This window comes from Elaeis guineensis, chromosome 13 (genome assembly GCF_000442705.2).
Source record: "Elaeis guineensis isolate ETL-2024a chromosome 13, EG11, whole genome shotgun sequence".
NCBI classification, from domain to species: Eukaryota; Viridiplantae; Streptophyta; class Magnoliopsida; order Arecales; family Arecaceae; genus Elaeis; species Elaeis guineensis.
The window spans coordinates 60,466,261-60,484,781 of record NC_026005.2 but is presented as its reverse complement, the minus strand read 5'-3'; the positions used below and the strand labels follow the sequence as shown (position 1 = coordinate 60,484,781).

The 18,521-nt window shown below is 35.7% G+C and overlaps 1 protein-coding gene and 1 pseudogene across 4 annotated transcripts in view; one reads left to right on the top strand and one right to left on the bottom strand.

Annotated features, from left to right (window-relative positions):
• The window catches only part of LOC105060967 (arabinosyltransferase RRA2), a 31,002-nt gene extending 22,725 nt beyond the window's left edge, over positions 1 to 8,277 (bottom strand). For 2 of the 4 annotated variants that reach the window (XM_010944873.4, XM_029260670.2), the window contains exon 1: positions 7,854 to 8,198. In XM_010944873.4, the coding sequence (XP_010943175.1) occupies positions 7,854 to 8,045 (192 nt within the window). In that variant the 5' untranslated portion in view covers positions 8,046 to 8,198. The other 2 variants (XM_019845928.3, XM_010944874.3) reach the window with 2 other exon arrangements.
• On the top strand, positions 3,920 to 4,902 carry LOC140853286 (uncharacterized; annotated as a pseudogene).
• Positions 8,278 to 18,521: the final 10,244 nt, after the last annotated feature.

Here is an 18,521-nt window from a genome sequence, read left to right as displayed (position 1 = left end):
ACTGCCGCGAGAGCCATGGGAGAGACCGTCAGGTATAAAAATAGTTCCTCTCCAGGCTCTGGCTTTGCCAGCAGCGGAGGTGAGCCGAGGTAGCTCCTTAGTTCTTCGAATGCCTGTTGGCACTCAGGGGTCCAACAGAAGTTCTTCGGCTGCTTGAGGGTTTGGAAGAAGGGTAAGCACCGTTCGGCCGACCTCACGACGAAGCGATTCAGGACTGCTACCCTCCCTGTAAGGTGCTGAACCTCTTTTATCGACTTTGGGGCTGCCATCTCCTGGATGGCGCGAATTTTCTCCGGATTGGCTTCAATTCTGTGCCCCGATACCATGAAGCCCAGAAACTTTTCTGAGGTCACTCTGAAAGCACATTTAGTCGGGTTCAGCTTCATTTTATATTTTCGGAGGACGTCGAAGATCTCCTCGAGGTCGGCGACGTGGTCCATAGAAGATTTGTTTTTTACGAGCATGTCGTCCACGTAGACCTCCATGTTGCGGCCGATCTGTTCCTTGAAGATTTTGTTCACCAACCGCTGGTAGGTTGCGCCTGCATTTTTGAGGCCGAAAGGCATGACCCTGTAACAGTAAAGGCCACGGTTAGTAATGAAAGCGGTCTTTTCTTCGTCTTCCGGCGCCATCCTGATTTGATTATAGCCGGAGAATGCATCCATAAAGGTGAGGAGCTCATGGCCCGAGGTCGCGTCTACCAGTTGATCAATTCTGGGCAGAGGGTAGCTGTCCTTTGGGCAGGCTTTATTCAGCTTTTTGAAGTCTATGCACATCCTCCACTTGCCGTTTGCCTTTTTGACTAGGACAACGTTGGAAATCCAATTAGGATAATGGACTTCCCTAATGAATCCGGCCTTAAGGAGTTTGTCCACTTCTTCGGCTATCGCCTTCTGCCTCTCTGGTGCATGACCTCGAATTTTTTCTTTCATCGGTCGATGCATGGGATCGACGGCCAGGCGGTGCTCCATGACTTCCGTGTCGATCTCCGGCATGTTCGTCGAAACCCAAGCGAAGACGTCCGCATTCTTTCGTAGAAAATCAATGAGACGCATCCGCACCTCTTCCCCCAGGTTGGAGCCGATCATCGCCACATGCTCCGCATTTCCGTCGTTCAAAGGGATCGGTACCAGATCTTCAATTGGGCCACCCCTCTCTTCAGTGAGGTCGTCGCGAGCATCCAGCCCATCAACTGGACAGGGGTCGGATTGGTCGCTTCTTTGCAAGGCTATGTTGTAGCAGTGTCTGGCCAGGGCTTGGTCTCCTCTGACCTTTCCGATTCCCTGGTTGGTAGAAAATTTCAACTTCAAATGGTAGGTTGACACGACGGCTCGGAGAGCATTGAGGTCAGGTCGGCCAAGGATTGCATTGTAGGCTGACGGCGCCTTCACCACCAGGAAATTCACCAGAGCTCGGGATTGCCTTGGATATCGACCTGCGGCCACAGTCAAAGTTATTATTCCCTCCACCGGAACAGCGTCGCCGATAAACCCTACTAGAGGGGAGCTAATCGGCCTCAAATGACCGTCAAGGATGGACATTCTTGAGAAGGCGTCGTAGAACAAAATGTCGGCCGAACTTTCATTATCGACGAGAATGCGGCGGACGTCGTAATTTGCTATATTCAAGAAAACTACAACCGCGTCGTTATGAGGGAATTGGACTCCCTGAGCATCTTCTTCAGTAAAGGTTATGGGCTCCTCAATCTTTTATCGCTTGGGGGGTACAGCTAGTACGTTGGTTGCTTCCTGCCGGGATCCTCCCGAGATGGTGTTGGCAAAATCCATCGGAGGCCGATTGTCCGACCGCTCCATACCGGCCACCGTTGCCGGAGGATGCGGGGCCTGGGAAACTGGAGGCGAGGCCGGAGCCTGAGATCTGGCCGCGGAGGCCGTGGGTCGCCGTGTGGATGCTTCGCAAGAAGGCATCGGGCGAGGATCCAGTGGAGGAAGGAGGAGAGGACGTCGGAAAAGATGCCCGGGGGCGGTCCCGTTGAGCGCTCCTTTAAGAACAAGGGTACCGCGAAGACATAGCCCTTCCTCTAGCGCCAATCCTATTGGTGCAAAAATCCACCTGCGCCGGAGAAGCTGGAGTCGTGGGAGTCGTGATCGTCATCGGGACCTGCAAAAAAAATCTAAACCGGAGGTGGGGTTGCTCCGGCAAGACCCTCCGACGCTCAAGTCAGTTCTCTGCCTCAACAAGAATGGAGTGCTCGAACAGAAATTTTAGTAGAATTTTGGGATAGAAAATAGAGCTTAGAGAATAACGTATCTGGGGTCCCCTTTTATAGACGGGGGGGAGCAGCGGGTTGATAGCGACTGTTTATGATCGCCTCGTCATGGGCCGTACGGGGCCAGGAGAAATTTATCATGAAGAGTAATGGGGTGGAGTCGTGGCTGTCACCATGGCTCGCCACATGGAATCAGTTGCGAGGCGTGGAGCGGCATCTGTTGTCGTGACTCGTCAGGGAGTGGTGGAACCGCACAGGATCCGCCGCAGGGAGTGGAGCAGAATCGTGGCCGTTACTGCAGCCTGCCAGAGAGTAATGAAGCCGCGTAGGATCTGCCGTAAGGAGTGGAGCAGAGTCGTGACCGTTACTACGGCCTGCCAGGGGGTCCAGACTTGTCGGCTGAAGTTCGGTTGGAGTCTGTAGCTAGAGTCGGAGGCGAAGTCCGGCTCCCGTAGGAGCTCGGACGAGGTCTTCCTGCAGTCGAAGTTGGGGATGAAGTATGGCTCCCGTAGAAATCCGGACGGAGTTTGTCTGCAGTCGGGGTTGGAGACGGAGTCCGGCTCTTGTAGGAGTCCGGACGGAGTCTTCTTTCGATCAAAGTTGAGGGCGAAGTCTGACTCCCGTAGGAGTTCGGACGAAGTTTGCCTGCAGCCGAAGTTGGAGACGGAGTCCGGGTCCCGTAGGAGTCTGGTCTGCAGTCGAAGTTGGAGATGAAGTACGGCTCCCGTAGGAGTTCGGTCTGCAGTCGAAGTTGGAGATGAAGTACGGCTTCCGTAGGAGTCCGGACGGAGTTTGTCTGTAGTCGGGGTTGGAGACAGAGTCTGGCTCCCGTAGGAGTCCGGACGGAGCTTACCAGCGTTCGAAGTCGAGGATGAAGTCCGGCTCCCGTAAGAGTCCGGACGAAGCTTACCAGTGTTCGAAGTCGAGGACGAAGTCCGGCTCCCGTAGGAGTCCGGACGGAGTCTTCTTTCGATCAAAGTTGAGGGCGAAGTCCGGCTCCTGTAGGAGTCCGAACGAAGTTTGCCTGCAGCCGAAGTTGGAGACGGAGTCCGGCTCCCGTAGGAGTCCGGTCTGCAGTCGAAGTTGGAGACAGAGTCCGGCTCCCGTAGGAGTCCGGTCTGCAGTCGAAGTTGGAGACGGAGTACGGCCCCCGTAAGAGTCCGGACGGAGCTTGTCTGCAGTTGAAGTCGGAGACGGAGTCCGGCTCCCGTAGGAATCCGGACGAAGCTTGCCTGTAGAGTCCCCGAGGGGTCACTCCAGAAAGTCGGAGACGGAGTCCGGCTCCCGTAGGAGTCCGGACGAAGCTTGCCTGTAGAATCCCCGAGGGGTCACTCCGGATACGAACTTCGGCTGGGGGGGTTTTACACCCAACAGTTTTAATTATAAACATTTATATTGGAATCATGATGGATGTTGTGAATATTATGGATATTATAGGCGTTATGTATTAGTGTTTTATATTTCTTATGTTATATATATTTTATGTCTTGATGTTATATATCGTTTGTTTTTTTTGTTATAGATGTTTTAATTTTTGCATAATATTTTTTATATAGATATGGATAGCATTGATAATAGTTGTGAGCAGAATAAAAGATGAGATAGTTGATGATGTTGAATTTTATGCATTCGTGACTGTAGTTGCTGGTATTGCAATTGAATATTACATAATGTTGACAAAGAGCCTTGTAGAACTTCTTATCCAACTGGATATAGGTTTGTATTAGAGATTTTACAAGGCAATCCAGATAAATGTTAATGACAATTTAGAATGGAGAAACAACCATGATGACAGCTACTGGCGGCCTTATTTTAAAGATTGCATTGGAGAAATTGATGGTATCCATGTACTAGTAAAAATTTCTCCATCTAAGCATATACCATATATTGGCTAAAAAGAAATTTCTACACAAAATATTATGGCTTGTTGTGATTTTGACGTGTATTTTACTTTTATTTGGGCTAAATGGGAGGGTACTGCTCATTATACTGGTATTGTTTTAGAGATTATCGCAGAAAAGAGCTCAAATTTCCATACCCATCTAGAGGTATGCATTTTAATTAAATATATTATAATGATAGGCATATGTTTTAACCTTCATGCATGTGTTAAATTCTAATGTATATATATTGATGCAGGTAAATATTACTTGGTGGATGCAGTGTAGCCTTATGTGTCAGGATATATGGGGCCTTATAAAGGGGAAAGATATCATTTACCAAATTTTCGATGTGGAAGTCAATCAAGGGGTATGCGTGAAATCTTTAATCATGCATATTCCTCCCTAAGATGTACTATTAAGAGGATATTTGGATGTTGAAAAAATAGATAGAGAATATTGAGTATAATGCTTAACTTTCCTTATTATAAATAAGTTTAAATTGTGATGGCTTCCATGGCCATTTATAACTTTATTAGGAATCATGCAATTAAAGACTTTGAGTTTCAGTTTTTATGATGATGATGAGGATCTACTCTCTCCAGATTATTTAGAGATTAGTGAATTATAAGAAGAACCTAGTACAGAGCAAAGCCGAACAATAACTATAAGATAGATGTTCTGCATGATTATATTGCTACTCTTCTTATGACTCGTTGGCTTCTTTTTTTATCAAATTATACATGCAACATGTATTTTATCTCGGATCATTCATATTTTGGTTTTAAGTAAACTTGCATCTTCTATTTTTGTTGCTACTAGAATCAAGAATATAAAATAATTGGTGCCATTAATAGTTAATGCATATTTTAGAATTCATTATGGATATGGCAGCATCAAATATATACTTGATTTATCAATATCAATTGATAATATTTCATTACATATAAGAAAAGCAAGAACAAGAAAAGCACTGGGTAAAAAAGAATCCTAAAATTTTATTTTTAGGCAAGCATGATTATATGCATCTATATTATACTATAAATATAATATTATATTATAATATATTGAACTATTATGATATAATATTATACTATTTTATATTATATATAAAAATATTATTATATTATATCATGTTATAGAAATATTATAATATGTAATAATACCATATATTATTATATTACACCATACTACAGTTTTATGTTACATTATGTTACAGTATAATAATATTATACTATGTAATAATACATTCCTATGTTATATTATACAATATTATATTATATTATTATACGATAGTTACAATATTATATTGCTATATTATAATAATATTATATTACATTATAATAATATTATAATATGTAATATATTTATGTAATAATATATATTATATTTTATTTTACTCTAGTGTATAATATTTGGTAATATCTTCTATGGTTATTTTGTTATATTAAAAGTATTTTTTTAGTTTGATTATCAAATACATGTTAAAGTTCCACAGTACTTTAGAAATACAGTTACCAAATAGCAAACAGCTTTTTGTAAAAACTATATTTTTTAAAAGCTTTACTTTCAAAAGCCCTAAAAGCTCTACTGCTAATGATAATCGTAAATAGGGCCTAAGGCTCCATTTGGCAAAGTTTTTGAAGGGCTAGAAAGTATTTTCTGGCCCTTCAAAAGTACTTTTGAATGGTATAATAGTGTTTGATAAAATATCATAAAGCTGCTTTGGTTTTGTAAGAAAGCTAAAAAAATTTTGGAAAAAGCTTCATTTTGGAACTTCTCCCCAAAAGTACTTTCTGACCCATGGCGGAGCGCTGTTTTATTTTAATAAAAAGTTTTAATGACCAAAATACCTACTAACATATTTCATAATTATAAATTTATATCATACCATATCATATCATATTAGATTATTATTATACTATAAATATAATATAATAAATTAATATTATATTATATTATATTATTATTATAATTCATAACTATAATATAATATATTCCTATATTATATTATAAGCACAATATAACATATTATTACAATCATAATATTATGTTATTGTTATAATAATAGTTATGTTATGATGATAATAATATATTATTAAGATAATAATATAATAGAATATTATATTATACTATTATATTAACAATATAACAAGATAATGTATTAGATTATATTACATTATATTATATTTTATTATATGATTATATGCTAACAATAATATTATATTAGTATAATATAAACATACAATATATATTATATTATGATAATATAATTTATTAATATAATAATATAATTGATTATTATATTATATTATTATATTAACAATATAACAAGATAATGAGAAATTATATTATGTTCTATTATAATAATAATACAATAATATTATTATATAAATATATAATATAATATATTATTAGATTGGATTATAATCCATTATGTTATATTATATTATATATTATGTTATAATTATAATATAATATAATATAATATAATATTATATTATATTATATTATAATGCTATAGTATTCAATATTATATTACACTACATTAAAATAACATTATAAAATATAATAATATTTTAATATGTAATAATATGCAATATCTTATTGTATTATATTTCACTATATAGTACTATATAATATCATTTATTATAATTTTATCATACAAAAAGCATTTCTCATTTTGATTACCAAATATATGTTAAAATTCTACAACACTTTAGAAATGTAGTTACTAGCTTTTTTTCAGAAACTACTAAAAATTTTACTTCTCAAAAGCTCTACTTCTAAAAACTCCAAAAGCTCTACCATCAATGATAATTCAAAATAGAGCCTAACTTTATTCATCCACCAACAACTAACTACGGCACACCCAATGTATGATGGATCTAAAGGCACTACAATAGATACTCACAAGTAGTTTTCACTTCCGCTATTGCTCTCCAGTCTCCATACATCCTTTTAGCCATGGCATCAACATATCTATTTTGGAAAATCTTCTAACAAATTTAAGATCAAATTACTTCTCCAGAAATTGCATCGTAGCAGAATGCAATTCTTTGAAGTTGACGAATGGTTGAATGAAATAAATCAATTGAAACCGTAAAAACCTGTTACGGCCGTTGAATGGCTGTTAAACAGTGACTACAACTTCAGTGCTTTCGACAGCAAGTCTAAATATATTCAGAAAATTCCCTAAAAATTGCCAAACTTCACACCAAACACGAGCAAACAGTCAGAAGAATTGATCATGTTGCAACTGTTGGGAAAAAAAAGAGACTCCCTCCAATTTAGCAGAATATATCTTTTTTTTTCTTCCTCGAAATCATTAGAAAAAAATGTTTTTTAATTGGCTAATCACAGTACCTCAAAATTCACACTTTATGTTCCAAATTTTGACATAATGGAGAATTTGTCCTAAGATGAGGCAAAGCTTAAACAAAATCAGGTTTAAGATATCCAAAACTCTTCTTGGACCGAAAAACATCGAAGGGAAATTAAAATTAGTTCTTTGCAAGGACCAAAATCAATAAGGAAAAATAGTTCTCAATAGTTCTTGCGAACGGGCTCACCATAAGCTTTTCCAACATGTTGGCATACGAAGAATAATACACTATAATCACTACAAATTCCGAAATTAAGGACATGTTCTAAAATTTCATGCAAATTTTCAATTCCACCTTTCAATCAGAATAAGTCACCAAAACCGAGAAAAGAAGGAAACGAAGTCGAATCGAGAGTACCTGTATCAATTTGGTGGTATTGTGGGAGAGAGGAGGAGACGGGAATGAGAAGCGGAAGAGGCCATCGGGAAAGAGGAAGGCAACGACGCATCCGAGGATGATGCCGATGGCGACGGCCAAGGCGATCCGATATCCGCGAGAAGGCGGGCCATTCCCGATACGCATCAGCGGACCCTCCCGCCGCCCTGCCATTATCTCGGCCCTCCGATCCCCAAACCGGAGGAGAGGAGAGGAGACGAAAGCGAAGATTGAAGCCTTTTACTTCTTCCCTATGGGAAGAAATCAGGATCAGCGAGATTTTTATGATGCTTATGAAAACCTTACTATAGATTTTCCTTCCATGAAGGGACTTACCAAGGATTTACTTTCCATGTGAAGATGAGGAAACGTTCAGCAAATCATTAAGAAAAAAAATAAATTGAAAGAAATCCATTTTATTTTTGGCAACTTGTTTTTTTTTTTTATTTTTTTAACAAAAATATTCGAAGCCTTTATCATGTTGGTTTACCTGATGCTCACATCGATGGATAACGGGGATTACATTTTGAAAATCAATTGCATATATTCATGAACAACTGGTCTAAAATTTTGTGGTTAATTAGATTTAAAGAAAAGCTTGGACAAGTTTTGTATAGTTTGCACAAATTATGGATCTTTCTACTTATGCAAAGCTCTCTGTTTGCCGCATAGATGCCAGTTTAATAACATCAACAGCAATGCGATTAGTAATAACTAAAATTTATTTTTTAATATAAAATAAATATTAATGATAATATTGATATGTTTGGTTATTATTAAAGTTCTTTACTTAATATATAATAAAATTTACTTATTAAATATTACTTTTATTATCATTTGTTAGCATTTTAAAAATAATTAAAAAAAAAAGAAAATAATCATATCCAGTGCATTGCATAGGGTCATTGGAGATTTTGCACAAAGGAGAAAAATATTGCTTTCTCTTTTACCACCTTTATGGAAAGTTGTATAGAAGTGCACGTAATTGAGAGAAATCAAATTGCATAGCCTATATATGATGTAAATATTAATATATGCTAGTGACCAGTCTAAAATCTTTATTAAAAAATTATATTAAGTTATACTATCGGGATTCACTTGCTAACCGAATGTTGGATTCATTGATCAGTTGGTATCCAAGGTAAATGTTAAAGGTGACTTTCTAATTAGGTCTGTTTACTTACTTGATCAAGTTATTGGTATCTAAGGAAAGCATTGGGGAGCCTCCCACCTACTTGACCAATTTGATCTATTGAGTTTTGAATTTGGATTGCTTAGTGATGTAGACACAATAAAGGCCTTCCTTCATGATAAGCCAATTCTATATCAAAAATTGTAGTGAGTTTATTGTACAATCACAAGGCTTACTATGGAGATTAATGTTGGATTGTCTTGGTACATAATAGATGCTGACAGTATATTTGAATATGTTGCTTTGTTGTGCAATCACAAGGGTAGCATTGTTCAAATATGACTGTATGAAAATGAAGGGTCTAACTTAACTAAAATATTATAGTTTGTTATGCAACCATAAGGTTATGAATGTTTTAAAGGCAGGAAGATGTTGAGAGTTGCATAAGATGCAATTGGAAAGAGTTTCTACCTTTGAACTTATGAAGGTTTGTTATGCAACCACAAGGCCTTTTGTGAGGAATTAGGATCTCAACCCCACTAAGAAAATCAATAGAAATTTCTCATTTATCATAAGAGAGGACTATGGTATTCAATAAAATAGTAGAAGTAACAATTAGATAAACGTTTTAATCTAGTTGTTCATGTCATCATGAGTTGTCCGCTTATATTAGTTTCTTGTTATTGTAGATTTAATTATATAATGGCATCCTCACTTTCATTGCATAGCATACTTGATGCCAATAAGTTGATCGAATCCAATTATGTGGACTGGTTGAGGAACCTGAAAATTATTCTCATACAGGAGAAAGTCTCCTATATTTTGGATATCCCTGCATCTGATTCGATTGGTAAAGATGCAACGGAGGAGGAAAGGGCCATATACAAGATGTAGCAAGATGACAGTGTGACTATCAAGTGCGTCATGCTTGCCTATATAAGCAATGAGCTTCAGAGGCAACATGAAGGCATGAATATTTCTTTCATACTCCTTAATCTAAAAGAGTTATATGGAGAATAAAATCGGATTGCTAGATATGAGATATCTAAACAGTTATTCTGTGCCAGGATGAGTAAAGACATGTTCATGCAGATTCATGTCGTGAAGATGATTGATCTGATCACTCATTTGGGATAGTTGGATTTTACTATGGATAGTGAGCTTAGTCAGGATTTGATCCTACAGTCACTCTCTGATTTTTTCTCATAGTTTATCATAAATTATCACATGAACAACTGAATACTAGCCTGCTTGAGCTATGCTTAAAATAGCAGAGAGCTATTTCAAGGATGAAAAAGCTCCTGTTCTTCTTGTAGATAAGATCTCCAAGAAGAAAGACAAAAAAAATTCTAAGAAAAAGTCAAACCTAAGGCTAGCATCTTCAAGAAGAAGGCGAAGAAAGTCTCTGCTTAGGGTACCTATTATTAGTGTGGCAAAGAAGGGTACTAGAAGAGGAACTGCAAGGACTATCTTATAAGTTTAAAGCACAAAGAAGCAAATATTACTAAAGGTTTGTATATGATATAGACAAATTTATCACTAAGTACTTCAACTTCAGATTCTAGGATATTAGATACTGCATGTGATTTACAACTTTGCAAATCATTGCGGGATTTACAGAAAATAGGAAGTCTGAATAAAGGTGACTTCATACTGTGCGATACTAGTGGATAGTCCATCCAAGCTAAAGCTATAGGAACCAAGCTATTGAAGTTGCCTTTAGGCAAAATTTTGAAATTGAAAGATCGTTACTATATGCCAAATATTGTTAGAAATATTATTTCTGTACTTGTATTACTGGAACAGGATTTTGAAATAAAAAGAAAAGACAATGGTTGCTCTATTTGTTTTTCTAATGAATGTTATGGTAATACTTTTATAGATAATAATCTTTTATTCTTGTCACTTAATGATAATATTCTTCATGTTGAATATTTGAAGAAAAAAAGATAGAAGATGTGAATGTCACATATCTCTAGTACTACCGACTTGGTCATATCAATGAGTCAAGGACTAATAAGTTATACAAAGAAAGGTTCTTTGATCATTATGATTTTGAATCATATGAAACTTGTGAATCTTGTCTCACAGGTAAGATGACCAAGACTCTATTTACTGGATATGGAGATAGGATGAGTGACATTTTGAACCCAGTACATACTGATGTTTGTGGTCTAATGTCAACTCAGGCCAAAAGAGGATACTCCTATCTCATCATATTCACTAATAATTTATCTAGGTTTGGAAATGTGTATTTATTGAAATATAAATCTGAAGTCTTTGATAAGTTTAAAGAGTACCAAATAATGGTTGAGAAACAAACTGGTAAGAGTATCAAAGCTCTTCGATTTGATCGAGGAGATGAATATTTAACTAGTGAGTTTTTTGATTATTTAAAAGAAAATAGAATTCTCTTTCAATAGACTCCTTACACTCCACAATTAATTGGTATTGCGGAAAGAAAAAATCATACTTTATTAGATATGGTGCGATCCATGATGTACTTTACAGATCTTCTGATCTCTTTCTGAGGCTATGCCCTAGAGATTGCTGCACATATTTTAAATAAGGTACCTTGTAAATCTATGTCTAGTACTCCATATAAGATATGAAGATGAAGAAAGTCTAATCTTGAGTATCTTAAGATTTGGGACTGTCCTGCTTATGTCAGAAATACTGAGGGACATAAGCGAAGTGCTAGGTCAGATAAATGCAAGTTTGTAGGTTATCCCAAAGAGAGTATAGAATACTACTTCTATCACCTTATTCCACAAAAGATGTTTGTTAGTAGGCATGCCATCTTCTTGGAAAAAGAGTTTATCTAAAGAAGGGGGTAGTGGGAGGACAGTTGAACTTGAAGAAGTTTAAGACCTATAGTTTATCTAGAAGCAACATATGGACAGTCTATAAGTTGATCCTCAACCTAATGTATCCATTGTTGAGGCACAGCCACTACACACACCTCCTCTCCGAAAGTCAAGTAAAGTGCATAATGTACCACTTAGATATGGATTTGTCATTGAGAATGACAACTCATTATACATCATTGAGAATGATGATCCTATAATCTATTAGAAAGCTGTCGTTAGTAGTGACTCTGACAAATAGCTTAAGGTCATGAAATCCAAAATGGACTCCATGTATGCCAACCAAGTTTGGACTTTAGTTGATGCACCTGAGGATGTGACCCCAATAGACTGCAAATGGGTCTTCAAGATGAAAATTGGAGCAGATGGCCAGGTAGAGACCTATAAGGTTAGACTGATGACAAAAGGTTTCAGACAAAGGCAAAGTGTTGACTATGAAGAAACTTTTTCATCCGTAGCTATGTTCAAGTCTATTCAGATTATACTTGCTATAGCTACATATAATGATTATGAGATCTGATAAATGGATGTCAAGACTATCTTTCTCAATGAAAATCTTGAGGAAGAAGTCTATATAATTCATCCAGAGATATTTACCTTCAATGGAAGGGCAAATCAAGTATGCAAGCTAAAGAAATATATTTATAGATTAAAGTAGGTATCGAGGAGTAGGAACATCTGCTTTGATGAGATAGTCAAATTATTTGATTTTATTAAAAATATGGATGAACTATGTGTGTACAAGAAGACTAGTGGGAGTGTCATTGTCTTCTTGGTCTTGTATCTGGATGACATACTGTTCCTTGAGAATGACATCCTTATGTTGCAATCGGTCAAAATATAGCTATCATAAAAGTTTTTTATGAAAGACTTGGATGAAGCATCTTATATACTTGGTGTAAAGATCTATAGGGATAGATCGAAATGGATGCTTGGCTTGTCTCAGTCTAGGTACATAGATCTTGTGTTGAAGAGATTCAATATGAAGAAAAATAAAAGAGGTTACTTACCCATGAGTCATGGCATACAACTCTCTAAAAAAATATCTCCTAAGACACCTAAAGAGAGAAATAGAATGAGTTCTATTCCTTATGCTTTGACTGTAGGATCGATTATAGATGCTATGCTGTATACCAGGCCTGATGTAGTTTATGTCTTAGATATTGTAAGCAGATTTTAGGTAGATCCAGGAGAGGATCATTGAAAAGTTATGAAAAATATTCTCAAGTACTTGAAAAAGACTAGTGATATTTTTCTCATTAATGGTGGATCTGATTTGAAACTGGAAGGCTTTACTGATTCTAATTTTTAATCTAATCCAAATGATAGTAAATCTATATCTGAATATGTATTTACCCTATATGATGGTGCAATGAGTTGGAAGAGTTCCAAACAGCAGAATGCTCTTGACTCAGTCATTGAGATCGAGTACATTGCTGCTAGTGAGACTGTTAAAGAAGCCTTCTGGATGAAAAAGTTTATCTCAGAGTTGGGTATGGTTTCTAAAATTAAACAACCAGTGTCTTTTTATTATAATAATACTGGGATAGTTGCTCAAGCTAAGGAATTGAGGTCTCATCACAAATCCAAGTACATCCTAAGGCGGTTTCACTTCATTTGGAAGATAGTCAAAAGATGTGATGTGATCGTTAAGTGAGTTGACACCAAGAACAATATAGCGGATCCATTCACTAGGACCTTCTCATTGCAGTAGTTTGATCGCTACTTAAATTGCATGGGCATCAAGTATAGGGACGATTGACTTTAGTGCAAGTGAAAGATTGAAAGAATAATACCCTACAAATCAATTGCATGTATGATGCAATATGATATTTTTTTATATTTTTATTTTTTAAACTCATGTAATTGATATTTATTATTAATTAAGTTAGATATTTTGATTCATTATATATTGCATTTTATGCTTGTTTAAGATTATAATGAACCCCATAGGTTACGGTAATGATTTTAGGGCCAAAATGAGATCATACTAGTAAGACCTAAATGTTAAAAAATATGTCCCAAAGTCAATCGTCAGCCTGTTGACGGTTGTGCTAATTGATGTAATTATATATGAATTAATTAATAAAATATTTATTTGATAATTTTCATCATAAGCTTGTACATCTTCTATATCGAACTTCTGTGTTATGATGAAAATCTTTAGGACTATTTTAAATCGATAAAGGGAGATTTATCATTTAGTCCTTAAATGAGTGTACAACCAAATGATATGCTATTACTAGGATGATAGACATATCAAGTGTAGGTCGTTGTGTGCCATATAGGTTGGTTGTTCTCTTAACCAAGGAGCATGGAGATGCTGGTATGGTATGCAGGTGAAATGTAGGAGTATATTTCACTGAATGTGACCAACTCCAGAGTACTCTGTTATCAAGAGTCACTCTGAAACGATATGGGTATAAGTGTCCCTCAGATCTGAGATCACCACGGTGACTTGCAAGCAACTCACTGTGCTTTGGTGCTGGACTATCTGAATTTTTAATTCAGGATCTAAAGATTTTTGGGCATAGTTAAGTACTTGTGAAGTCGGTGCGTGAGTCAAGATGAAATTGATCACTCCAAGAGATTGGAGAGAATGCTTTGTGTTTCAATTTAGTAAGACCTTGGTTAGGGCAATCCTTGTGAGGAGTTATAAGATTTATCAAGTTGAGATACATAATGGATGTATTGTTAAGAGTTGACAGTTTAAACTCTAAGTCATCCTAGCATCAAGGGTCAAAGGAATGAATTATACGATAACTATATCCAAATAGGTTCTTGAGTGTTACTTTATATACATTCGGTCTATCCAGATATCGGGTACCATTACTAGATGGTTACACCGATTGATGTCAGAATCAATTTCTGTGCTACCGACTTAGGTACGAACTTATGGGGTCACACACATTAGAAGTTTCTCTCCGATCATATGGTTAATCTGAAGAATCCCACTGGATGAAAACTCTAGTGAAGAGTCCTACTGGACGGAGATTCTAGAGAAGAGTCCCACTAGACTTGACCTCTATCGTTAATGAAGGATTAATTAGTTATTAGATCACTAAATTTGATTGAATTAAATTCAATCAGGTCAAGTCTGATTAGGTTATGAGATGACCTAATCGGTAAAGAAAAAATGATCCTAATTTGATCGGATCTATGGCTCAATTAATTTATTGATTTGATAAAATTTAATTAAGATTATAAGAGCTTAATTAGATTAGGTTCATCATATTTTATTTAGTTCTAATTGGATTGGATTTGAAAGAAATCTAATTGGTTAAACCCTAAAGTCCCAAATGAGTGGGACTCTCTCTCTTGCGCCACCCAAATTATCTCACACCTTTTCTCACCACACAAAATTAGTTTGTGCATGAGAAAATAAAAAAATAACCCTTCTTTTGTCATCCATTATGGATAAAAATTGATTGATTTTGATTTGAATTCAAATTGATTTGAATTTTAATTTTAAATCTTATCCATATCCTTCCACACGTCGGTAGTTTTTGAAGGTGCCTATTATGTGCGAGAAAAGAAAGTCTTCTCAATTGATTTTTGTACTCAATTTTTTTTGGTAAGTCCCTCTTTAAGTTAGATAAGGGTGAGAAAAAGTTAAAGTTAAATTAAAATTTAAAATAGTTTAAATTGTAACAAACTCCAGTCCTTATTCTGTCTTATTTGATTTGTGCGATAATCATAAAAAAGACCATAATTTTGTGCACCAAAAGAAGAGAACTTTTCACCATGAGATACCAAAGAGAAAGAGGGTTGAAAATCTTTCTTTGGGATGTGAGGTTTGGGTGGATTTTCTTCTTTCTTGGCATGAACAAAAGAGGAGATCGATCTCCTCTCGAGTGAGCAACCTAAAACTATTCTAAGGTTTTTGGGTGAGAAAAAAATAAAAGAGAAGAGAGTCTTCATCTATTTTTCTCTATCATCCAGCATCCTCCTCTAATCCATCTTCAACATCAAAAAGGTTTGAAGTGATCGAAGAAGGAGATCAAGTCAGATCTGCCATCAGAAGCTGACTGCACAAGCTAGCACTCCCATGGAAGGCTGATCGGTCTGAGGACTTCGTGTGGACCATTCATAGAGGCCGAACGCTTGTGCTGCTATGAGCGATTAGAGAAGACTTCTAGATCTATATTCTCAATCATGGAGTTTGACTATCCATGCTCAGATATTAGATTTGGAATCCTAAAAGTGGTAGATTAGATCTATTACTAAATACTGTTTTTGGTCACATGCTTGTCATTTTAGATTTAGATTTTTATGCATATAAATTTATGTCATCGATTCATTTGTAGGAGTTTTAAGATCAGATCTTATATATGTATTTATAGATTAAATAGTTTAATCTAATATTCTTTCACTAAAAAATTTTTAAAATGCATGCATGAAATCTTTGTGCATCCCAACAGTGGTATCAGAGCCACAGTTCGATATGATGTGATGTTATATACATATAGATCTATAATTTAATTTAGATTAGATCTGATATATAATATTTAGATCTAAGATTAGTTATAAATCTGATCGTACAAACTGATATAAGGTTGTCCTGCTGTAAGGTTTACCCCTTACAGTGCAAAGATTATCCTAGTTTGTGTTGATTTTTATAAAATCTAATTTTAATTTGAAATATGTAAAATTTATTTATGATGATTATTATCTAATTTTAGTATAATTAAAATATAATAATTAGATCTGAAATAATTTAGATTAGATCTAAATTATTTAGATTAGATGATCTGAGTAGCAAAGTAATTGGATCGGATTTATCATCAGGCCATCCGGTCATAGGAGGTAATAGAGATTAGATCTCTCTTTTTTCTATTCAATTAGATCTTCTTATGATGTGTAGGGATACTATTGTGACTATATCCCATGAAGATGAATGCGAAAAAAAAATTTACTTTTTTCAAAATCCTAAGATTGTGTATATGATACATTGTATGAAAAGTAGTTACATCTAATCTTTGCAAATAAAATTTAGAATCATGAACATATTTAGAATAATTTTAAAATAATTTATAATTAATTTTATACTATTTATATAGAATTATTTTGATCTAAAATTAATGTAATTATTGTAGCTCGTCTGTTGAGTCGACTTAGTATTATTTGGGTCGACTAAGGACCTTGATTCCTCAGCTTAATTTCTATTGAGCTGACTCATTGTTACAGGCTAAAAATTATGATTAATCATTCATTATCAATGGTTAACTAAGTCTTGAAACTTAGTCGACCCATTATGATGAGTAGGCTCAATCCAAGGGTGAGCTGATTCAAATTTCAGATCTAAATGATTATGCATAAAATTAATTATAAAAATATTTTATAAAATTTAAAACTATTTTTAAATATCGAACCCCTACCCACAGTCTCAAACTGAATTAAGAATTAAGTTGAACCTATTAGATCTAGAATTATGAATTAAAGATCTAATATCATTCGCATAAAACGTGGGTGATGGGTTTATGGGTTAGCTTGATCAGGTCTTCCTAATTGGATTAGACCTAGGGTTAAAATCAAAGATCAAAAGGACTAAGAAGAGAAATTAGATTAAATCAAGATTTCTTTAGAGCCAATACAATAGTTATAGTTGGTCGAGTCCATATCTTTGATTGGATCCAAATGGACTTTGATCTTGAGCTCAGCATCGAACCCAAATCCATAAGTAGATCCAATTGAAATCGATTAACTAGTTGGTATCTAAGGTAAGTTTGACAGTCTTGATCGGTGGTCATTAATTGGGAGCTACTCACATAGATTGAGTTTATGACGAGTTAATGGCATATCCCTCCCATCGATCTTACTTATCTGGCCAACATGGTGAATCAAGTTTTGATCAGATCACTTAATGATTAAGGTTGATCCATGCTTACTAAAAAATTAGTTTGACTAATTTAGGTGCCCCTAATTCGACTCATCTTATGCTCGATATGACTTAGTGAAGTCAGTGGAAGGATTGACGACTTGTCAGTTGGATCGACTTGTTTCTAGTCCATCCAAATCTGACTTGGTGAAGTCAGTGGAAGGATTGAGATTAGTTGGTCTATGTATTTAATTCTGATAAATTTTGTTAATCAAATTTTTTAAATTATTAGATCCATAAAATGAGTTAGTTATGGTGATAACTAGATCATAGCCTCCCATTAAGGTGCATGATAATGGACCCATTATTTTTGATTGATATTGCAGGCGCCATCCGTCTGGTATTTCTCTGAAATGATGGAATTATTATTCATCATATGATGACTTTATTGTACTATCTGATGAATAGTTGGATTGGTCGAGTCATACTCGAGCCTGATTATTCATTAGTTAGAATTACTGAGTAGATTTATGTTAATGGTTGGACCTAACCAGGACTTTCAGTGGAGGCCCATCGTCTACTGAAATGAAATCTGGGATAAAACTAATTACTAAAAATTATTTAAAAAAATAATTGGTTGAGAACCTACCCATAGATGCATATGAATTAGCTGAGCCATACTCGGGCCTGTATACAGTCTGTGTGGATTCTAGTATCCGCTAAAGAATTAAGATAATTCTTCGAACTGGAGGTAGAGGCTACCAATTCGTATAAAATAGTGGGAGAACCTTTAGACTAAAGTCCATGTCTTTAGGCTTGATTAATTCATATAC